The 25,242-nt window shown below is 41.2% G+C and overlaps 1 protein-coding gene across 1 annotated transcript in view; it reads right to left on the bottom strand.

Moving 5' to 3' along the window:
• The window catches only part of UMODL1 (uromodulin like 1), a 53,026-nt gene that overhangs the window by 15,424 nt on the left and 12,360 nt on the right, over positions 1-25,242 (bottom strand). The window contains 12 exon segments of the mRNA XM_062576598.1: positions 898-1,111; positions 7,167-7,279; positions 7,952-8,206; positions 9,815-10,552; positions 11,077-11,214; positions 14,813-15,032; positions 16,915-17,027; positions 18,650-18,904; positions 20,230-20,349; positions 21,126-21,266; positions 22,244-22,436; positions 25,016-25,122. Coding sequence (XP_062432582.1) covers positions 898-1,111; positions 7,167-7,279; positions 7,952-8,206; positions 9,815-10,552; positions 11,077-11,214; positions 14,813-15,032; positions 16,915-17,027; positions 18,650-18,904; positions 20,230-20,349; positions 21,126-21,266; positions 22,244-22,436; positions 25,016-25,122 — 2,607 coding nt within the window.

The raw sequence follows: 25,242 nt of genomic DNA, 5'->3' as shown, positions 1-25,242 counted from the left end.
GCAGTGTGACTAATTCTGGCCTTTAGGGAACAACACATTCATTGAAGAATATTAGAGCTCATAAATACTACATAATCCCACAACAAAGGCAGCAGCCTTTTTAGAGCACAGCTGTAAGGGTAACAGGCAGAGAGAATGTACAGGACAGGCTAAATATATTCTTCTGGTGTCATTTTGTCCACAATGTTAATTGACAGGCTATAACAACAGTCTTTGGACAAAGTCATTTTGAGGATATAGAATTTGTGATTTTTTTCTAGAGACAACATCAACTCGTGGGACAGGATTCAGTAGCACTTAGTCATGAGATTTATGTTTCTTGTTACCATCTTAAATTATATGTAAGGAAGAAGAAATTATACAATCACCCATTGTGCTGGTCTTGGTAAACTGCGGACTTTGATCCGAACTCTCAGCCCACAGGCATGTGAAGAAAGCAGATACTCTCACTGCAGAAGAATTAATTTATTTGTTTCTTAGGGTTTTTTTCTCTCATGCAAATTTATCAGTGCAAAGCCAAGGGAAATGTGTTTCCGAATGGTTTTATACCAGGCTAGACTGTCTGTGTAAAAGGACCTGTTTTCACTGGTAGCTTATAAAACCCTCCAATTGTGACCATAGTCTGTGATTGCTCCGTATCTTCTTTTCTATAAAATCCCCAGCTACAGAGCAAAACACTGCTTGGTTTTGTCCTTTTGGATCAGGTATATCACAGTTCTCATTTTATCCTTTGATACTCTCTGAAAAAAGTTTATGGGCAGAAGCAATAAAGGAGAGATAACGGCTTTTCATCCATCAGTTTTACAGTTACTTTCATCTCAAAAAATACAGGCTAATAAAAGGCTTTATCATCTTTTCTAGTTCTGAAGAACTGTTGTGATATAAGCTGCTCCTTACCATTTATGGAGAGACTGCTCTTGTCAACTGTGAAATAGGAGCTGTGTTCAAAGGCATCACGAAAAGCTGTGATGATGTAGTAGATATCCACATCTTCTGCAATCAGTAAATTGAAGCTTACCACTGTGCTCCCATTAGTTATACCAGTTATCAGCACTTTAATCAGACCAGCATCCATTTTCAGAAGAAGCTCAGGGGGCAGAGATTTATGTACCTGGAAGAAAAAAAGAAAATACAGATCAGATGGACAGATAGAAGCAATTACATTTTAGGCTTTGTATACTACCCAGAAGTGAATATTACACATTATAACTCTGTTGCTTACTCCAGAGGGCAGCAGCAGAAAAATGACTTTTTGCTTCTTAACAACATTTCCACTTAACAGAAATTAAAGGATTTGATATTTGATTGTGAATATTAAACAAGAAAAATGATTAATCCTCTCCATCTATCATTTGGCACAGGTAAACAAAATCACAAAAGCCTTTGGTAACAGCAAGTCTGCCAAACAGGAGGGAGCAACCCAAGACAAGGACGTGCAGCTGATGGAAGTGGAGAAGCCTCCTGGCACTGCAGGCTGTGTGTAAATCTACGATAATCATTTGTGGAGCTCAGACGTATCTTGCAGCTTAGAGCAGACCACCAAACTGTCTTCACAGGTGATTTCTCACCAGAGCTGAGCTGAGCTTCTTCTGCTTATCACTAAGTGTAAACCTGGCTCTTTTTAAGTACGAGACCAGGGTAAAGAGAACAGAAAGGCAGCTGTTTCATGCTATCAGCATTGCCACACAGCCCAACCACCTGTCAAGCCAGGACTCTACCTACTCTTCGGTTTAATTTCAGAAATATTTCATTAAAATCTTCCCTGAGGAGTGTTGTATTATTTCTGCAAATTCTAACTGCCATCTGGACACACTTGCCACACTTAGAGTCCCTCTGGAGAGCCGAAGAGCTGGGCAAGGAAATGACTGCACTATTTTGAATAGGAACAGTTGCCCTCAAAGTAGTGCAGCCCTAAACCACATCTGAGCTTAGGGCAGTCTAGAAAAATAGATAAAATTACTATTCACAGTCTGTACACAGAAGCCTTGGGATTCACTAATGGTCTAAGAAACAAAAGTCCACCTTTTTCAAAGCCTTGGTCACCACTAGCCCACAGAAACTGCCTCTTGTATTACACTGGGGAGCAGGGTGGTCTGCTTTCTACATGACCAGAAAAAACATAGCTCTACTTCAGGCTTTGCACAAGCTACGCTGCTCAGCCTCCCCACTGTCCAGCTCAGATGGAGACACCAACCTCTCTCAAAGAGATTTAACAGGCTGGAGCTCAATATTCAGCTTCACACAGAGAGGTTTGTATGGTCAGTCTTGCAGATCAGATGTCACGGCACCCTGCAGGGTAGACGCAAGCTGTTGATATCATCCACCAGCATTGTGAATTTGTCCATGAGAAGTGTATATTATCTTCTCTCCCTTTCTCCAGGAGATGCTAACAGATCTCCTGTGCTTCTTAATACCTTTTCCATGTTAAGCTCCCCGTCACGGGTACATGTGTCCGGGAAGTCTTTTACATTCTTCCACACTTAAAAAGTGCAGCAACAGAAAACACTGGGCAAACTTTCAAGCCTGAGTAGCGGAAATGAAATACCTTCATCAGCAAGTAGTACAGGCTATTTTGAAGTATTGATATTACAATTGCACATGGAGAGTCCCAGCTAAAGCCCAAGAGATGGTCCATAGAAAGAAAGCTGTTCCTAGCAGGACAAGAAAGGCAAATCCCATGCCAACCTTGCCATTCTTCCTGAATGTTCAGAGCCTGGGATACACACAATCTTCTTGTACATAACAGCCACTAGTTTCAATGAAAGACACAGATAGACAGAAGCAGAAGAAGAAAACACTTCCACTTGCTGTCCCATCTCTGCCGGGCTCCCTGGGGATGCCAAGAGAGGCAGACACACAGCAGCAGAGTAAAACACACTAAGAGTCAGATGAGCAGCACTTGGCCCAAGTAAAGCTGGCATGTAGCTGCCTTCTCTACAGGAGTCATGCATCTTCCAGCACCCCACTCTGCTTTACCATTTCTTTAGGACATATAACTCACTTCCTGGCCCAGCTCAACTTTCTAGACCACAAAAGCAATAGGACAGTGCTAATCTACAGTCCTCTCCAACAATGTATTCCTCTGCATGTTTGCTCAAGAAACTTCCTGAGAAAGAAGGTCTGATTTCAGCTGCGAGTTTAAGGCAAAGCTCCTGTCCACAGCACAGTGCTCAGGTGTGCAGGCAGGGACCGCTACACAGGAGAGCCCAGGCCCTGGGCAGAAGGAAGAGGGAAAGCAAGGGCCAGCAGTTAGGGCTGATACAAGAAGCAGCCTCATTTCTGCTGCACACACACACACAGCTTCTGTATTTTTGGCTAGGTTTTCCCAGGAAGCCATCGCTCTTGCACACCTACATGCCAAGTCTGGCTTGTCCCCGTGCACCATCAACCCTCCAGGCAAGCCCAGGATTTGCAGGCAAGCTGCAGCCCTTTACTGAGCTGTCAGAGCTGAGACGCACCACCTGGGTGACTAGGTAACACACGTGGAGTAAGTCCAGTGCTTACCACATGCCTAAAAGTCCCGTGGAGCAAGTGCTGCAGTGCCTCACAAGGCACACAGGCAGAGCTAGGGGGATGGAAAGAGGTAGCTTTGCCAGGAAAGCCTGAGCAGACTGCAGCTTGTCCTTGCCAGCCGTGCTATCTGCAGTATCAGCCAGCCACAGGGTTCTTGGGTCTGTTCTCTCCCTTTCTGCCATTTCACAGCCGTAAAAAGTTATGGGTCAGCCCTAAGTTTTCATCTTTCATAACTTTTTACCCGAACTTCCGGGTAATAAATACACCTGTGACATCCTCTTAGCCTATCCTCAATGTCACCAATATTCCCTTCCCATCTTTTTTCTGAATATTTGGTTTTATCGTTGCCTCTTTTTATTTGAGGTTTGCAATTTTTTGTTTGGTTCATTTGTTTCTGTCTTTATTCATATTTTTGCTTACAAAGCATGACTGAAGGCTTGAAACGCATCTTCAAAAGTACAGTCACATTACTTGCAGCTAGCCACTAGATGACACTACAAAACCCTTTATTCAGAAAGCTACATGATTTCACAATACGTACCACACCCTGGCTATCGAATTATCAAAATAATGGTTGATGAACTATGTAGGGCACTGGGGCAAGAAAATGAAGAAAAGAAAGAGTGACTTTTAGAAAGTAATGGTTCAATATATAGCATTCTCTAGGTTTTCTTACAAAAATAAAATATTTTTAGATCTGTAATTGTACCTACAATTCCTGCAGCATAAAAAAGAGAAAACTAGCAAGACCAAAACAGGGAAAACATGTATGCTAAAAGAAGAGCCACAAGAAAGGGAGAAAGTGCAGACAAAATTAACACTGACCTCTAGAGAAGGGAATGTCCCTTGTTAAATCTAGGAAAAATAGGAGAGAGATAAAGTAAAAGTTAAGGGCCAGATGGAAGCCACACTAAAAATGACTTAACATTATAGAAAGTGCTGACAGGTGTTTTGAGCAAGAGGAAAGTGCCAGGCTCACTCAGCCAGCCCCCCCCCCCCCACCCCCCCCACCAGAGGAGGCTATGGTTTTCTGGGATCTCCCATTAGCAAGTCCCAGGCCAGATGTCAGCATCTCATCAGAGCCATTGCAGGTCTCCTACATGTATGCCTGCATTTACAAGCCTGCTTGGCCAATACTGCAGGAAACACACTGGCATTCTGGAAACAAGTAAGAGGGACATTAATTTTATTAGAACATCCCACTATTCAGTAGATAACCTACATCAAACCTATTTTTCTGCTCAGAGAGCCTACTCCCACCACCTCTGCTCTGCGGAGGAAAGGTACTAAAGCACACATCTGCCCAGCCACCATCACAGTCAACTTTAAGGATCTCCCAACAAGGGGCTAAACTCAAATTAACAGAAAAAGGTGAATTTCCATTGGAACAGTGTGACTGCCTTAATTCCTGTATCATTGTTCATTCCACATTCAAATGGCTTTACTTACATTAAGTGCATTAAGCTACATCAAATGAAGGCTATGCCAGTTCCAAATGAGAGGGTCACCTTGTGGTATAAGGCAATATCATTTATTAGTTTTACGTTTTTTGTCAATCAATATTTAAGACATTAGAATCCCGAATGCTCTGTCCCACACAGGAATTTAATGCACATCACACTTGCATTCACACTTCAAACCCTTTGATTTCCCAGTTCATTTTCTTGAGGAAAAGCCTTTGCTGTCATGGTATTCTTCTCGGTAACTGCAAAAGACAAGCTGAGCAAAACCCAAGGAAAAAATATTCTCTCCCTCTTCGCAATGTTGTATTTCAGGTGCAATGCAAGAAGTGTGGTGAAACTAGCCTGGAAAATGACAGCACAAGTTGTCACATCAAGATTTTTATCTCTAGTTCATGTACATTGTTTCGCACAGTATTTCTATCTGCTGTACTGCTGATTTAACCACAAAGCTTTGAGTACTGGGGCAGCTCTACACCAAAGAACATTATACACTAGAGGATTTATAAAATTTCTGAATTGTAAATGGTAATACCAAAGACATTTAAGAAAAATCTTTGGCAATATTTAGTTAACTGGATCCTGATGCTGCTTATAAAGCCCATGAGACTTTCCCTTCCTATCTTAATAGGATCTACATGTAGCCCTTATAACCTTAAAAGAAAAATTGTAGATCTTTTCCTTTTCCTACACTTCCTTTTCATTGGCATTTGGAAACACAATATAAGCCCTATATCTAGTGGTTCAGAGATAGATGGGATCAAAACCATAACATGTCTAGCCAGCTGATTCACAAAACCTGCACACTGGAAAAAGGGTTTACCTTCTTATGGGCCACGTGATCATTTTCTGCCTAAAACTAGAGAACTGTGTAACACTGACACAAAACATACTTTAATTCCTTCATCTAATCATTTTGCAAATTCTCCAAGAAGATTGGTATCACTGATTTTCTGGCTTAATCAAGACTGAATAATCTGTGAAAAATATATTTATTTTAACCCACTTCAATAGCACACTGTTCCCGATTAGCTTCAGGCAGAGAGTGATGCTGAATGAAAGTGAGATCAGTGGAGAACTGGTCCCTTTTCACCCCGCATAACGATGTCACTGTCATGTTGTGACTATTTTCCTGATGTGATGGCCTGGGGCGGAAGCAACCCCAAGAAAGCTGTGCACATCCAGGAGGATGCAAGCCAGCAACAACCAGTGGGAAAGTTATTTCATAGCTAAGGAAATGTTATGCACAGCAAAAGAGGTTGCATTTGTCCCTTACAATTTGGTCTAATTTCTTGCTGGCCACGGTGTCTTTCTTTCTCTGGACTCTGCCTGAACCTGAATTGTGGTCATTGCGTTCCCCGCAGACAGCTGTATTTCAGTGATGGGCTATAACTCTGCACACAGTAAGAGTCTGGGGAGAGCTCTGCTGCTTTTGAAAAGTCAAATAATTGTCAGCAGTGGATTCATCATCACAGCTATTAATCCTTCCAAAAAGTAGACAGTTAAGATGAGATAGAGAAGGCAATAAAGCAGCGCAGCACAACCAGCGTTTTTCCAGCCACAGATGCGTGTGTTAAATAAATACCAAAAGGTGCAGCAGGAACAAAATTCTGATAAATTCACCAGGGGTTTAGGAGAGTAATACTGTTAAGGGCAATGCCTGAGAATTATAAGAGTGTTAAAGGAGTTGATATTGCAGTATGCTTTGATACCCTGTGCCCTAATTAGAAGTGATGGTAGAGGTGACTTGCCAAGAAATCACATTAGACTTCCTCTCTAGATATGCGCCTACGAAAAAGGATGATTATAAAAATGTCAGCCTTAAGGTACTATGTAAAATGGTAATAATAGACACACAGTGCATTAATATACCTCTGTGCAGGGCAAGGGTATCACTAGCACTTTGCAAATATTCATTAACATTTCACCACATCCCTGAAGGAAATAAATAAGCCAGTACAACTAGATGTGAGCAGCAGAGGAAAACAGAAGCGTTGGAGAATCCCCAAACCCTTGCCCACTCTAAAACACTGCAGCATGCTGCCTACACAGTCTCATAGAGTCAGTAGGACTCAGGACATACATAGGTGTGTGAAGGCGCACATGTGCGGCAATGCATCCTTTAATGGAAAAAAGTCACACACATAATTTTATTGAGACTAGTAACAGGCCACAGCCTTCTTATCCACTTACTTCATCAACAAAAAGCTGTGCAAAGTTTTGATATTCCTCACTGTTTGTATTGCTAAAGCCCAGAGAATATTTCACATTTGTTATCCGCACCATTCCGTTAAGTTTCCAGATAGCTGCAAAGCAAGAAAATGACAATTTAGATACATGCTTCATGGACTATGGCCCATGGATGAGTGTGTGACAGTCACTGGCATGCCTGGCTACACATGCATGTAACCTGTGTTACCCTGCAGGAAAACTGGCCCCTGCAGAGGACAAATCATTCCAGCACCTACATCTTCCCTCCAACCTCAGAAGGCGGCTAGATAACTATTGGAGAATGGGCATACACGTTTCAAATGGCTACTGTTACATGAGATAAATCTAACGCCTTCTCCTCCCAGAGAGGAGAATCACATTAAGGAAATCTCAGTCGTTTTAGATCGTTTCTTGGTATTATTTTTTTTTTTTTTTTTTTTTTTTTTTTTTTTGATTGTTACAACAGAGACTGAATGTGATCATGAAATGGAAGGGAAGGACTTCTTGAGACATGACTGATACCACTGCCATCATTTTAGCGGCTAGCCAAACATGCTGATTTATATCACCCAATACCTCAATCATTGCCAGCCTGTTGCCTTTTATAGGGCCTTCCAGCTGTTCACGGTTCATCTCCTTAGATATCCACCAAGATCTATGCTAGCTTCAATGTTTCTAACAAATAGAGGATGTTCTTCCACCAGAGACTTCAAAATCACTACAATCTAGCTAAGTTCAGTTTAAAAATTGTTTCTGAATCCAGTTACCAGTCTTCACTTTCTGCTTTACTGCTATACTTTCCTGCATACACATTTCTGTCCTGATTTCAACAGCATATAAGATACCAGGTTCCAATCCTGAGAGTGTCAGGCTCCTGCACTGAGTTTCAGTCTCCGCAGCGGCTACTTTTACAGAAGCAGCAAGAATTGAAAAGCAGGAATGCATAGACTCTATGGACCACATTACATGAAAACTAGTCTTTGTCACGTTGGAGACAATAATCATTTAAGCTGTGACAGGTACTAGAAAAGAGAAACAGTCTCAAAGTAAAGCTTTGCAGGCGAGAGGAGAAAGTCATGCCTACTTAAAGCAAGCTACTGGCAATTGGCTTTACTCCAAAATGTTTCCGATCCAGAATGACCCCTCACCATCACCAGCCAGATCAAAGAATTCGGCTCTGATTTCTGCTATGATTTGTCCTGCCATGTGAGCACAGGTGTTTAGAAGACAACCCATGCTTAGGTATCTGAAGTTTGGGGGTGTCCATGGGTAAATGTTCTGAATCAGTTTTCAGCTGGAAAAAAAAATCTATGTTAAAAAGCCTATGTTATTTCTAAGGTGTAATTCCCGATACATTTAAAAGATATGTCAGGCTACAGAGTTAGCTAGGGATGAGCTCCAGGTTAGAAATGTTGCCACAGGGAGGAGCTCTACATTAAACAACATCACCAAAGATGAAGTTTTGCATTCTGCTTGGGCTGGTGAGGTACCACTATGGTGGCCATTTACCCAGCTCTGTTCCTGGATCTCATCAATGCCAGGAAGAACAAAGGATATGAAGAGGATATGAATAAAAGAGAAAACAAAAGCAAAAAAGAGGCATCTACATGGTTGCTTGGAGACTAGTAGGGCTAGAGAAATTGAGACTATGGCACTGGAAAAGAGGATGAAGAAGCAGCAGAGATGGTCTCAGGAGGCTGAAAAAGAGCATTTAGAGAGAAAGGAACTAAAGAGAACCAGAAGGGTCCTGGATGAATAGAGATCTCAGGATTAGGAGATCCTAGCAGAGAGGAAGAGAACAGAGAAATGAGAGAGTGCAGTTTGTGATTGGAGAGATGTAGAAGGCATGAGAGAAAGAATAAAGACAAGCAAAAAAGCAAAACTGAAAGAGGTATCACTTACTAACACACTAAAGGAACAGTACATTTAGTAATGTGTAGAGACAATGATGTTCCTGTCTCAACCACAACAATAATTTAAAGACCAAGACCTTGAATTATGCTTCAGCTCCAATCAACAGAAAGATTTCCCAAGTAGCTGCAATAATCTTCCCAAACTCAAATGGATGAAGGCCTCCCCATCAGCCTCGTTAATCTCAATTAGAAGTCTTCAAAAAATGGCTTGCATATTTCCTTGCACCTCTTCTCCCCTCGGGGAATTTGCACTGTTCTGTCTAGCCCAGTCCATGTTTCACTGAGGGAAATATGAAAGTAGGTCATTTGCTTTCTCAGGTCTCTAAGATACCTCTATAGACTGCTGCTATGGTACCCTGGTGCCAGAGCATGCAGGAGAAACCAAGATATGTGGCAAAAGAGCAAGCAACGTATGTTTCAATAAGCCATGCTCTGAACACTTTATGATTCGTTTCATCTGCTTTAGGAGGAAATGTAACATCAATAGAACTACTGTCAAATTACCAGAAAATCAGAGTATTTTCACATGTTGATTTAGAAAAAAGGTGCCAAGTGCCCACAAGAAAATATATTTGACAAAGACAAACTAATTTCAGTCACCCTCATTCCAGGCCACAGATTACAATAACCATGCATCTTTCTGGAATTTGAGTGAGGTTTGGCTTCTTACACTGTTGAATTACTGTGGGTGCAGGCACTTGTTGGATATATACTCACTGCGGTCCGTGGCTGGACTTGGCGTTGGGCTGGAAGCCCGAGAGAACTCTGGCAAAGCTGTTGACCCCAGGATTCCAAAATTTATCTCAGACAAAGAGCTGTTGTTTCTTTCTGCCTTTACATGTATCTTGAGGGTGGTATTGAGAGCAAGAACTCCAGCATCTCCTGTGACCAGCAGAGTTGTACTGGGGCCACTCTCAGAGCTTACTTCAGGCACACCAAAAGCTGCATGTCTTACCATAGCAGCAGAGGCTGTTTGGTTTGATAACACTGGCACTGCCAAACTGAGTTGCTTTTGCCCAGCCAAGCGCCTGGGTGCATTTGTGAGAGCGGACACTTGTTGCAGTACACCAGGGGTAGCCTCTCCCACTAAGATTTGCTGTGACAGACTTACAGCTGCCTGCTGCTCTGCAGTCACAGCCAGTTCCTTGCTGGCTGTGGCCCTCATGGCCATGGAACTGTTTTCGCTGCCAAAGCCAATCTGTGATGACAGGTCTTTTTTCCAAGTGGCTGGAGGAGCATTGGTAGGAGAATGGCTGGGGGGTGCTTGCTTGTCACTCAGGGGCAGTACAGCAGGGACATGGATGGTAGTGCTCATCTTGGAGCCTACAGCAGCTGTGACTTCCATCTCAGTGATGGCCAGGGAAGCAGAATCTGCGGTGCTTACTTCAGGAGCAATCTCTGTGGTGCCTGTTGCTTCAGGGGCCATCGTTTCAGTAAGAGGGTTCACAATTTCACCTGCAGCACAACAAATGCACATGAAATGGAAACTCAGACTAAAAGAGAATGTAAGGACATGCCAGATCTGACCTGAGGAAAAGGCTGAGACCATCTTGCCACATGTAATGGTGTTATGGAAATGGGACTTGGATATTTTCTTAATGAATTGCACCATATGCAATTTTTATGGTACTGAGTTTTGTTTGTGCTTGCACAAAGAAGATTTGATTTCTGTATCTCCTCTTCTGGTTTGTGGGCCATAGATCATTACAGAGAAGGGAAATTAGCCCCAGAGATACTAAGAAAAGGAAAGTGTGCCTTATGTTTCTCAGCAGCCAGTCTTTAGGCTAATCAAAGAGTAGCTTTGCACTACTGTAATTGTAGAGTCACATTCATGGTAGACAAAGATCATATATGATTCTTCAGCCAGAGACTGCACTTTGTGCACTATACAAACACTTGTAACAAAAGCAGAGCTAGAAAAACACAGTTTATTCCCAGCTTTCAGGGCAATGGAAACTAAACAGTTGTCCCTTGCTCACCTTCACAGTTTCTTCCAGGTCGGGATGGATTGATGTCCATGGTTGTCTTGCATCGACACAGGTACGAGCCCATCAAATTAATGCACTCTGCAAACATGGAGCAGTCATTCTCAGATTGAGAAGCACATTCATCCCAGTCTGGAAGACCAAAACCAGATCATAGGTAAAAAAAAGCTTCCCTTCTACTGTATTAAGCTAGAAATAATCACAAGGTGCTCATTTCCTGAATACTTAAATTTACGGATGTGATCTTCCCCTCTCCTCATTTACATGACAAACAAGCTCTGAGTGATGCAGATCTACGTTGTTATTGGGTCACATAAAAAAATCAACCTTTGTCTTTTCACTCTAAAGACTATTTTCTTCAGATAAAGGATTTTTTAAAGAGCTTTTTTTTAAAATTATATTCTGATTTGAAGGGAGAAAATATTGTAGATTTGTGCATAACAAAGTCTGCTAAATATTAGAAAATAGAAACAGCGGTATAAGATAATAAGAGGCCAGAGATAGATAAATCAAAAGCAAACATTATACAAAATTCTGGTTACAATACCTCCAAATACATCAAGTAATGAATAGTTCCATTACCACTAGCTAGACTATTAAATACAGTTTGAAGTCAAATCATTTTCTGCTTGAAGTAAAAGATAAATGAAAGTAAATCCCCTCTTAGCAGAGGAAGTTCTAAGGGTAAAAACTCATAATAGTCTTCTTTTTACAGGTAATATTATAAAACTGTGACTCTCTTTCTGATAGCCTCAGAGAAGAGATCCTGATTCATCTGGGCATGATTATGCTCTAATGATATTTCTAAGGTCTAATTCCAGTCACTGTGGATAGGTTAAAGTAAGAGATGCTCCCATCATGGAGTTCTAGACCAATTTTATGGCTGAGTATTTTCACTCCTGAAAGATTTTGATCTAAGGTCTTATATCAGCGTTTGCACTGTGTTCCAGCAAGCATGTAAAGGGGGAGTTGATGCTTTACACGTGAATAATCTCAGTGAATTCCACATAGCCACTCCCTATGTACACTCACTTGCGCATATACGTTCATAGCCTCAGGCTTTAATTGACAGAGCAGGAAGCTAAACTAAAAATTCTACATCCTGGGACAAATAAGCCTGACCAGAGACTTCAAAATTCTTCTGCACAAAGCATTATTATAAGTGCTTGCTCTGCAAACATACAGACTAATTACTGTGACTATTTCTCAGAACAAAAGACCCATTTTAGAAACAGAAAGCACAGAGCACGTGTCTACATGCACATACATGCATTTGCCTTTGTGCTTGTACACAGGCTTCCCCTTTTCCTTCCTTCAAGCTAATATTTCAATTCTTCTTCCTTTCTTCCTCATTAAATACTTGTTATATCCATGATAATTTCCACTAGATAATTTCATGTATCTGTAGCTAACATCTGCCTATCAAGTTACAGCTTAAGTCACTTAGAAGGAACACAGAAGTAAGCAGAACTGATTAAAGCATCGGCAATGAAAATGCTCTCAGAAATGCCTTATGTGCTATGGGGCAATTGCGGCTCTTGATGGTTTCGAACACCTTTTGAGAAATGTCCTTGTGCCAAGTGCCAAATAATTTACATTCCCTGGCTCCATTGTCTCTGGGGGGTTTCCTTTCTCATTACCTAGCATGGCTTTTTAAGCAAATTTCTTCATCTCTGATAACCACATTCCACAACATTTGAGCCCAAAACTCATATTCTCTCCTCTGTGCTTGTTGGCACTAATACATACACATGTGGACATACACACAACCTTTTTTCCTCCATAGTCTTTGCATCTCAGCCAAGGTCTGTTCTGTGCTCCATTTCTGCACTCTTGGCATCTCTCTGGCTTGTCTCATTTAACAGGAGCCTTCCCTGCCCCCCACCTCTGCCAACAGCCCTACACACAGAATTATATAAACCACACTGCTTTGTTGGCCCTGATTACCCGTTATATCTGTACAAGGCACACACAGTGGGTGAAAATCTTTGCAACTCCTCATCTAGTGATTTTGCAGGTGCTGAAGGTTTGAATGATTTATGGACTCCATGGAGGAGAAATCCAAAAGAAATTATATTGGATTCAGGGAGTTCTGGAGCAGTTGGTAACTAGCAGAGGATTAGTGAGAGGCATCATCTACACTTGTCATTTATTTATTCTTCTGTAGGAATTGGTTCCTGGCTACTACTAAAGACGTGATGTTGTGCTGAGTGCACCTTGACCCTGGCTCAGCACAGGTTCCTTTCCCTTTTCTTACTATACCTCACACTACAGCCAGCCATTTTAGTGGCTATATATCGTGGCAGAAAACTTAATAATTGAGATGCAGAGAGACATGCAATTGACCATTCCTTCAGCTGTGCTATCCCTTTTGACTTCTTACCCTTGCTGTTTTAAAGCTGAATTCTCTGCTCCGCCACTGTCACTAAACCAAGAACACAGTCTTTCAGTGGCCAGGCTCCACGAGCATCTGAGCGGTGGCATTGCTCCTCGACACAGGAGGAGCCGTGCTAGCTTATGACCTACTAGATGTCCCAGGACTCTGGCTGCCCTGCTTCCTGACCCCATCATACAAATCTTTCCTTCATGTGTTGCACTTGTCAGCCTTATTTTCCACATTTGACTTTAAGAAACTCATACAAAACGATGCTGGTCTGGCCAGAGCTAAGAAATAGACACCATTTTCTAGCCCTAAAGAGGAGTGGTGGAGTTGGCTGTGCTTCTAGATAAGATCGCTGCTACTGGAAGTCACCTGGCTTTCTAAATTTAAAATAACACTCAAGAACTTTTGCCTCCTTCCTTCCAACCCTTTCAGTCTCAGGACACCCACAATCCTCTGTGCAGCCAGGAAGATTGTATCAATGATGTTTGTAAGGTATTTTGGTGCATGTCAGCATCTTTCAATTTGGTATCTGCTAGCAGTGTGATATTCATAGGCTTCAGGTCTTTTCTGTTTTTCTCCTCTCCTGTTCTCTCTAAACTTGGTATACTCTGCAACTCCAAAGATAATTTTCTCTGATCATAGTAAATAAGCTTTTAAGGGCACAATACTTTGAGAGAGAAGAATAACCCATTCTGTTGACTTTGGCAGCTGTGAACTCTGGCTGGCTTTGTCAGCTGTGAAACCTGAAGCCAGAACTCAGTGCTTTGAATATAAAAATGGTGATTACTTAAAATCAAACAAAAGCCTAGTTTAACATAAATTCCATACATGTTTCTTTAGTCCTATTCACTAAGGTGACATTAGGGAATTTCTCTGGTTGGATTTCTATTGTGAAGATGCTGGATTTCTTTTCTTAAGCCCTGACCCAAATACAATCCCACAGCCTTGAAGCACAAATTGTCTAGAGGGCATGTGTACTTAAAGGCTACAAATATTCCAAAGTAATCCTATCCTCAACTCAGTGCAAGATATGGCAAACTTCCAAAAGCTCACAAGAAGGAGAAGAGATAAATTAATAGGGAAACTGAGTGCTCCTGTCCTCCTTGAACATACCAGTGTAGAGGGAAAGAATGCCCACAGGCACTTGGGGACAGCTAAGTGCTCCTTCTTCCGGGCTTACAGATAAAAGCCCACAGAGATGTTTTGATGTTATGATTTTCTCTCCAATAAATCTCTGTTAGATCCGCATTATACTTTGTCTCTCTATAAAGTACTTTTCATGAAGAAAGCTAACGATACCATGGGTGATCAAAATAGGAACACTGCTTTGTTGTTTAAAAAAAATACCTTCTACTGAGGTGTTTTGTTGATCCACCAAAAGTCCAGAACGATTGTAGAGGTAAGAAAGCATTGGGGCAAATGTAGAGGCATCAACTGGAAATTCGAGATCCTGTACAGTGATTCTGAGTCTCACAATGATACTTCCAGCTTGCAGAGATTCAATTTGCACTTTCAGCTTCCCAGATTTGTATAAGGCAGAAATGTTGGGTGGAAACGAATTTCCAATCTGAATAAAGTGAGAGAAGCATCAACAATTAGGAACCCAATAAAATAGCTTATTTCAAAACTGAATCATGGTAGCACCATTTTTAAAGATGTATATACATGCAGTATGTGCAGTAGTAGAAAAAGGTAGTAAAAGGAGAAGTTTCAAAGTGTTTTAGAAATCCTATTTTTTCAAAGATTCTGTATGCACACAGAAGTGAGAGTCTCACTGGTGCACTAGGCACGCTTGAAAATAGGACCCATCTGACCACTCATTTTACCCAAGCAATACCCAGGCAGCATTTAGCATACGCCAGGGGCCAGTCTCAGTAGGAAATTTGATTACCACCATACTTTGGAAAGCCAAACAGTGTAGATGCTTTGTGCCATCTCATCTTAGCATCAGAAAATGATTCTGGAAATGTTTGATTAACCAATTTAGGCATAGCTTTAGGCATCAGTGATTATTTGAAATTCACCAGTCCAAGAATAGCCCGCACTGAGTACGGTGACAAAGTAATCTCAGGGTGAATGGCAAGAAAAATGGGCAGGCAGCTTCTAGAAAATGTATGTGAGACAGCTCAGCTTAAAGCCAATATCACAATACATCATGATTGATTAATATTCAGCTAAGTGGATGTACTTATTGAACAAATGGTGTTACTCTGAGTATGGAAGCTGGCATACTGCTGTCAATATTTGAGCTGTGCCGAAGCTGGCAGGTTTCACCTGCCAACACATCTCTGGGAAGTATCTCTTTTGCTTGAGCCTTTTTCTCCTACGTGTGCCTCAAAGCACACCTCTGAACATGCAGTCATAAATCAACACAGTTTTGCTCCCATTCAACTAGAGCTTGCTCAAAAAATTTCTACAAACATGCTGCTTAACTGGTCTAACTTCACGTCTGGGTGGCGAGGCAAGAAAAAAAGAGGAAAGAAATGAGAAATGGACAGCATGCTCCTAAACATGCAGTGAGGCACAAGAGGCACAGATTGGCAGCCCTCCTTTTCCTTCCCAAATTCATGGTGCCAATAAGCTCTGCATCAACCTCAGAGTAGATTCACTGACAAAAATTCTCCTGTGCAACAGAAGTGGACAAATTGCAGCTATGGGAAATAAAATCATGCTGGAAGGCTCAACCACCAACTTCTCATGAGTAAATGCCTCTCACATACTGCCTTTGAAAATATAGCTCCATTGTTGTTAGCACTTTTTTTCAGTTTTATATTCACATATGTTCATGAGTCCCCTTGTATTTTGGGAAAGATAAGTTTTGAATCAAGATCTGAAGTCCTCTGTCTGGGCCCTGTTCTCTAAAATAAAACTGTACAAGATTATGGTGTCTGAAATGTCATCCCTGTTTGGGAAGCTGAGAGCTGGTAACAAGCGCTCATGGCTCAATTTTGTTTAGGGCTGATTATACCTCAGCATTGATAGTGGCTTTATGTGAGTATGCAGTGAATGGAGTTAGAGAAGAAAGCCTGACCTAGTCGATTTTGCTTAAAGAAGAAAGAGCTTCGAGAGCAGTCAAACAATTATTAAGAAGACAGCACTGAAATGAATGCCAGCAATGTCATTTCAAAAGTCCATTAAAAAGCCTCAAGTCAATTTAGTGCAAGTTTATTGCCAAAGTAAAGATCCAAGGAAAGGAGTCTCTACTGAATGCTTGATTTTTTTCTTCCTTTACTCCTCTGTAAAGGAAAATTCCCATTGGCACCACTGCTAACAAGATCAAGGGCTTCATCTTTTTAGTCAGATGGATTTTGTTTTAATTACAAAGATAGGTCACGGGAAATGATATGATGATTTTCAAGGGACATTTCAGCTGTGCACAAAGTCCTCTATTAAATTAAATAAATTTTCAATTTAAAAAATATATATGGCCCATGATACTTTAATATTACCTCTGTCAACAACAGCCTTGAAAATTCTTGATATGCTGAACTACTGACATCATAGAAATCCTCAGTGAAGTTGTAGTTCAGGATCCTCATAGTGACACCAAATATCTTGGCCTCTGTAGGACACAATTTTAAAATACATGCTGACCAAGCAGAAGAGGAAAGGTTTCAGTCAAAACTGATGTACTCAGACCAAAATCTCAGAGGTATAGTCAGATGCTGACAGCCAGCAGTAATGTGGTATCAGCATACCTATTTCAGCAGAACCTAAGAAAAAATGTTTAAATCTAGAATTGATATGCAACTGTTTGTTTTAGACTCAAATACATACAGAGTACAAGACTCGAGTGTGTTGTTAGTAAGAGAAATACAGTGGGAGAAAAACTGCTAGTATTTAAAAGAAGATACCCCTTTTGTATTTAAAAGAAGGTCTCCTCCTCTTTTGGGGGAGGAAGGAAAAGGATATGAGAGGTAAAAGAATTTTTTATTAAACCAGGAAACTGAAATCAATATTTTTTTGCTGCAACACTTTTTACACTGAGTACGAACTTCAGGTCCGTAAAGATTTTTACATGCCTAATTCCAACAGACTGAGAACTGGGTGTACACATGTTCTTGTGGACCTGGCCCTACATAACTATTGCGTTTAATTTACATTCAGGGTGGAATGTCTGTCAATTCACCTTCAATTCATCAGTCACAATATTTTTTCTTCCAAATCTTGGCAGTGTGGGAAGTAAGTATACTCCTAAACTGAAGAGGAAAAAAAAGATGTGCATACTGCTTCCTCTGGCAAGCACGGACAGATGCTGCACAGAGCACATCAGCTGCAACCTAGAGCTGAGGAACCTATAACCTATTTAATCTGTATAAACAATCTGAGGCAGTTACTCTTTCCTCATCTTTGAAAACCTCCTCTTTTTTCCAAGAGCTCTAACTCCATACTCTGCAGGCCAACCTCCTGTTTCCCTAAGCACTAGACCTCCTACTTCCCCCCCTCCCATGAAGAGAGGTGGTTCCTGCTGACCCAAATGGGAGTCATCTCTCCTCTGATCAAAGGGAAAGCTCTTATAGACAAACATAAATAGCAGCATTCCCATGCTGGCAGACATTAAGTAGTTCACTGCCTGCTTTTTAAAGAGAATGAAGAGAGATTTCTTTTTGCAAGAAGGGTCAGGAAATAACTTAAGGATAAAGAAAAAGCAAAGTTTAATCAACCGATTAGGATCTCAGAGAACTCATATCGTTGGCTAAGTGAATTAAATTATGCAGCTATTCTGCAAGCTTTCTTGCACAGCTCTTGTCATTCACTTTAATCCTGGTCACTCACAAACTATTCATCAAATCTGGCCTTCCTCTGAGCACTTTCAGTAGCTCAGCAGAGCCCTGGCCAAACTAATTAACTGTATTCCTCACTTGCCCTAGCTGTCAGTCAGGAAAAAAAATACCCTGATGGGAGAAGGCTTAGTGGTAGTAGCAGAAAGTAGTGCCAACCAAGAAAAAAGAGTATTCTAGCTTAGCCTGATATCTGTCATTGTCTGAGTCAGCTCTAGCACTGCTCCATCAGCTGAGGCCAAAGCGCTGCTGCCTGGTAGTCCAGATTGTGAAAGTGCTGGGCTGGGGGGCAGAGAAAGTGTCAAAGGAGATGGGAAACAAAGGTCAGGAAGGCCCAAAGGGATCACTGCTGAACTGCAAGTGAGTGTAGAGACAGAGAGAATATTTTCAAGTGGCTATTTACCAGTTCTAACATTTTGACGGGAGATGCTGTTTTTTCCACAGGTTTCATAGCCGATCTCTACTGCATACATTACACCTGTTTCCAATCCAGACACCTCTATTTTCATTTCCTCTGTCTTCAGGTTTTGTACAATCTCCTTGTCCTTGAACACTTGGACTTGGAAAGTATGGTTTAGAGTGGAAGTGATGTGCCAAGACATTTCAAAACTGCTGCTGGTAACACTGAAGATACGGTGGTTTCTAATGGAAGGAGGATCTACCACAGTCCCAGAAAGAAAAAGAATTATTTCATCCTTAAAACATTGTGCTCTTCTAAATCCATTACAGATAGGCACTTCTATGATCAATAGAAGTTTCTCTTTCAATTATATCACAACAGATTCATCAGTAAGAGGTTCCCTCATCCATGAACCACTAAAGTGATTAATTGAATGTTCATTCTTTCTTTTTCCTTTTACTATAAGCATTTATGTTGAATCTCTGGTAATACTGATAATCTGACAGTGAGCTACGGGTTCAAGCAACAAAAGTAAGCTGGAAATAGTGAACCTGTGTAACCTACTTATGTTCACATTTGTTTAGTCTCCTATCACTTTAATCATCAAATGCACATCTTTAGGTGGAGATTCACTGCCTTGATTTATGCCTGGAAAAACACCACCAATTTCCACATAAGTCAAAGCAGAATGCAGATCCCAGCTACAGGCTGGGAGCTGGTGTAGGAAGGAGAGACCATTTACTTGTTTATACCACTGTAGCTCAGTGCAATTGGTGTCATGTCAATGGGAAAAGACAAGATTCTTCCTAGATGATTCCTCTCTGCAAAGGAGGAGGAAGAGGCACCTAAATTCAGTGGGATGAAAGGCTTTTGAGCAGGGCCTGTTTCTCTTCACAAACTACATAGAGAGCCCAGATGATGACCACAGACTAGATACCTCAAACAGCTATAATACAAAGCAGAGACAATATTCATTCACAAAGGTTAACTCCAGCATAGAGTGGCTGTGGCCAGCTCACTGGCTGAATACATGCCCCATCAACATTTTTGTGGACACAAAGGCAAAAGATCTGCATTGTGGCAGCCATGACCAGGAGGATCTCTTGCAGCTGGTACTGGATCCTCCCTTACATTGTTCCAGGACCAAACAGGGATGAATACTCAGCTGGGTCCAGAGGCGGGACTGTGGTATCCACCTCGTGCAGCCCTCGCTGGAAATCTTCTTCATGTTGGAGGCTTTGGATTATCCAACACAAGTCCTACAATGGGAGCTGCGCTTGAACTGCTCATCAGGCACAAGTGGCTTAAGAAACTCAACACAGGCACCCCACATCAAGGAGGCCAGCTTCCTTCGGTAGCCACCGGGATAACAAGGCCTTCTCTACTGGTCTGTTCATAGTACTACAGCTCCTGATTCCAGTCTCCCACTGGGGGACCCTCTTTCTTTCCGTTTCCACAGCTGGAGATTCACTCCCAAACTACCGTCAGCTTTGGTAAACTCTCAACCAGCCTCAGGAAAAAGGGATCAAAGCAGTGCTGGATTAAAAGCAAGACAATATTCATTCAAATCCAAGGTTACTTACAGCATCCAGCCTCAGTAGATTGGTTAGTCATGGACAAGAGAGTTGAATTACTTATAGACTGAGAGCTATTGCTGGTGTTAATGGGATCCAGCGTTGCAGTTGGAATAGCTGTTACTATGCCTAAGGGAGAAACAGTAAAGCTTTTCTAATAAAGCAAATACAAAGTAATACTATTGAAATTTTCAGTAGCTGCAAAGCGACAATAGAAGTAATACAAATACAAATGAAAATAGATGTATTATCACATAGATATAATGATAATATTTTATCTTAATATTTGAGACTAAGGAACTGTAAAATTGTTTTTGAACTAAAGCACTGAATCTGCAAACATTTATCTCATAATCTTCAAGCCTGTTAGCAGGCCCATTGATGTCTATAGACTGTAAGGACATGCCTACATACTTTGCTGGACTTTGCAAAGAGTAATTTCACCCACTGCTAAACTCCAACAGCCTCCAAAAGAGAACTCAGCAACAACTCAGCAGCTCAAGGTGCTATTATACAGTGACTGAGTCCAGGCTGTAGTCATGCAGTCAAAACGCGAAGGAGACTTTATGTACATGTCATTAATCACGTTTCCCCAGGGTGCTGGGGAGGTATATTGACTATGAGTAACTTACTCGGAGAGGAAGTCAAGGTCTGGAGCTAGAGAGATTTTGGCAGGTTTGTAAGGACAGCTGAGGGAGAGATGTGGGAGACAGTCTGGGACTGTGAGATAAATGCCATATTTCAATCAGAAACAGCTAACAGCTAGCTCCTATGGCACCTTTTTTCAAGAGGATGTGGGCTGCCCTGTATTCCAGAAATCCTTGCCTCCCTGGCAGCTCCTGCACTAGACCAAAATCCCACAGAAACAATCTCAGTATTTTCAAGATGAGGCTTACATTTCTTACCTTCCTTTCTTGTATTCATCTGCTGAGGGTTGACATCAGCGTGTTCCTGCTCAGGGCTGCAGGTGTAATAACCCTCCAGATTTACACAGGTGTCTCTCTTAGGACAAGCATTGAACTCAGCATAGGAACATTCATTGACATCTAAGAGGAAGAACACATCTTACACAGATCTTGACTGCAACATTGACATTGATTTGCAGCACATGTAGATCAGAATCTGGATATGATAAATTCAGTGAAAATCTACAGTAACTTTTCTGAAACAACTTCAGTTTCATACAAGTGCAGTGAAATCAGAAAGCTGCCCTTCCTTGAAAAAAGCCCTGATTCAGTTATAACTTTTTTTTTTTTCCTTTTTGCTCAAACTCTTTGTAATAAAACGGCAATAGTGGCAGCCCTCTCTTACAGTTCCAGCGTGTCATTCAAACCCAAGCCAAATGAGAGGCAAGGCAGATCTACTCTGTGATTTCACTGAAAGTTGGACTGAGTTTTGAAAAATAAACATAGAGTAAGAAGTGATAACAAACAGTCCTGCTGATGCATTTCAGGAGAGGAAACATTGAAACAACTATACAAAAAAAAAAAAAAAAAAAAAAAGAAAAAAAAAGATTAAATCTATTTAAATTAATATATTTAAATATTTACCTAAAATTTAAATACACTATAGTAACTAACAGACTATAAATACTCATTGTTTCATGCAAGCTTCTAGAAATAACACAAGTCTACACAAATAGAGTATATCTGCTTCCCAAGAATACCGCAAACACCTTTGTTAAGAGCCTCTTGTGCTTAAAATAACCAGTGATTGTGCCACAAACCTGCAATCCCTTTGATTTTCAATGTGAAGTTAGGCTTCATTTTGTCTCAATATTCGGAGACAATAAATTTAATTCAGGAAGCAGGAGTATTCCCCTCCAAATTATTCACTCCAAAGTAATTACTAACTACACTCATCTTTTCATCTTATAATGCATAATTTAGGGCCATATTTGCAAAGTTTACAAGATTTGACACACCAAATTTTTGAAAGCCAATGTATAGTCATACAGATAAAATCCTAAGTGAAGAGGAATAAAAAGGCTTCCTTCAAAGACAGTACTATAATAAATAACAACCTTGTACATCTGTGTCAAGCACTTCATATACACGTTTCACAATGTTCTTCAAGGAAGAAGAAACATCCACTAACGGAACTGGTTGATGCAATCCAGTGAGAACCTGAGAGGCCACTGTCCCAGCATATATATTTTCATGGTTACTCTGGATATGATACACAGAGGCGTTCAAGGGCTGTAACGCTCCAGTAATCTGGAAAACAGGTGAATAAACACTTCAGTATCTCATTTCTTTATCAGTACAATTGTATGCCAATGAGGCATAATCTATGCAATGATAACCATCATAAACTGAGTGCTCAAAGCACCGATTCAGAAATCTTAGCAAACTAGGTCTGCATTTATGTAAGGAGAGCTCTTATTATTATTCCGCTTCACAAAAGAGTTATGGTACAGTAATGACAAACTAGAGAATGCGTGGAGCCACAATGTCAGAGCTCAAATGCTTTGGCAGGAGCATGTAACCCAGAAAGATATGGAAATGTTCTCTTTGGCATGTAATGTTTAAATAGCAAAACTTCAATGGACAGAATATACTTTAGACAAGCTGTTTGCACAACTATAATAAAGCTGTCCAACACTTCCTACTTTAAGCAAGTGAAAAGAGTCCTTTAACTTTGCCATAGTTTGGCCAGGAGAAATAAAGTTTTCTAGGGGAGGAGTCAGCCTCTGGCTGATTTTTTTTCCTTCTGGTTGTTGAAGGCTTCAGATGAAATAATTCATTAATTCCTAAGAATTAGAAGCTATGAAAAGTCAATAAAGAGAATTCCAGAGACATTATGTGGAAGAAACTCTATCATCACCTGCCTCCTTAGAACATCTTGCCCTTTGGCATATGCGTAGACTGACTTGTGTAAGGATTGTGGGTTTTCCTCTTCCTAGGAAAAAGTGACCACGCTTATCCAAGTTCAAATGCACTGAAAAATTAGATTTCTGTCCATCCTCTCCAAGCGTGCTTCAGCCTCCTAGAGCTCTGAACCAGACAGAGTAGCTCAGCTTTTCCAGTGACTCCTTAGGACTTTCCTTACAATTTCAATCCTCAGCTGTGTTGTCTGGAGAACAAGCAACAGGCTGCGAACACAGAGCACTGCCTTTCCCCTTGCTGTTATAAATAGTGTACACAGAATATAATGGAGAAAGTGCGCTGATGGGGACACGAGGAATAAGAAATAGGCCAAAAAGGAAGGAAAGGAGTGACCTGAGAATAGAATGGGAGCTAAAGGGAGGGAGAAAAATCCTGGTGCTGGCAAAAGAAATACTAAAAAAAAAAAAAAAAAAAGTGGGGGGGGAAGGGGAAAGCAACAGAGCAAGGAGACTGGGGACTAAGAGCTATGGAGAGAGACAGTAGGACTGACTGAGTCCTCATAACTAGAAGTTACAAATCAGAGGGGGGACACTGAGACCAGCTGAGCATTGGAAGAGGAGTTGTTGGAGCAGACAGGGCCTGGAAGACATTCTTTTGAGAGAAGGTTCCTTGAAAAGCCTCCTTTTGGTGTTTTCTTTTGAGTATTTGACTTTTTGCCACAGCTTCCTTGAAACCAAAATAAGTAAGCTTTGGCAGCTCATTGTCCTCTACTCCTTATCTCAATAGGACAGGACCAGGGTTTCTGGGTTTTATAGTACATGGCAAGGAAGAATTTAGGCAAGAGGAAGAACCAAATTCATACAAAATCCCTGTGTTACTGATATCATTTCTGTTCTCCTGTCCATCAGTGCTAGACTGTGGTGGGAGAGGGGGGATCCTTTGCTAATTGCTCACTCCCAGCTGGAAACTGGGGAGGAGCAGAAATTAAAGTGGAGGGTAATAAAGAACTTCCCTTGTGGGTACCTTTCAGGCACCGCATCCAAGTCTGGTTTTCTCCATGAAATGGTGACATGTACCAGGAAAATGCTTCAAGTTTACTGTTTGGTGTCTTTGTCCTAGTTCATCAATCCAGTTCCTAAATATCACTCTATGGACAGAAAAAGCTATCCTGTCTGAACACTGCTCTAGTCTGTAGCCTGGTTCTTCCTGTAGACAGATTATCCTTTAGGGACGCTTGCCTCAGCTTCTTATCTGTTGTAGCTGGGATACTGAGATACATATTGTGTGGCTGTAATGTGACTATACACACACAGTTACCATGGCCGCTGCTAATCCATGCACAAGGCAGAGCCTTGGTCCTGTAGGAAAGAAATACTCTGTTGTCTCACAGAGAGCTGCTTGCTGTAGTAAGAATGAAAATGAAATACCTTTGACCCAGAGACATTCCCATGCCATGTTCCTAGATTTTGACTGGGAAACCTCTAGCCTTGCACAAGCCACCCTGCATGTAGCTCCCAATTTCATAGATCAGATTTGTCTCTTGAAAAGTTCAACTCAGAACTCCTTATTGGAAAATACCATACTTTGCAGGTCTTGAAACATCAACCCAGTCTGACTGTCACAGACATAGAACTGTACTGAGCTGAAGCAGGTACCACTTAAGTAGGAGAAAAATTACGTTTCAGAGTGTGAAAACTTTAAATTCCCCTTGGCAGAGACCTGAAAAAATGACTACAGAAGCTGTTAAATCAGCATTACTTGAGGTTCTTGAGGATGAAGTTGACATTCAGCTCTTCGGGCCAAAGCCAATTATATTGCAGAACAAAGGGGGAGCAGCAAGATAGCAAGATTATGTCCAGCACCAAGGACTATGAGATCCTTTCCAAACTGAAGCCATTAGTGGTTACTGAGTAACAGAAATGCTGATGCAATGAGCAACACACAAGAACATTTTTATTTATACATACCATGGAGTGTAACAGGCGTGAATGATTCAAAAGGTGGGGATCCACTCTGATTAATTCACTAAAATCCATTTTAACAAGCACTGTCACATTGTACCAGAATATTCTTTCTGGAATGAAAAAATTAAAGAGCCAAATCATTGGAGATCTGATCTGATATCTCAGTTCAGAGCTATAGGAAGGCCCTAAGAAACTAAAGCCAAGTTTACATTTGAAATTTTGAAGGGCCC

The sequence above is a fragment of the Rhea pennata genome, chromosome 1 (assembly GCF_028389875.1).
Source record: "Rhea pennata isolate bPtePen1 chromosome 1, bPtePen1.pri, whole genome shotgun sequence".
NCBI lineage: Eukaryota > Metazoa > Chordata > Aves > Rheiformes > Rheidae > Rhea > Rhea pennata.
The sequence above is the reverse complement of the archived record's forward strand: the minus strand, read 5'-3'. Positions and strand labels throughout refer to the sequence as shown.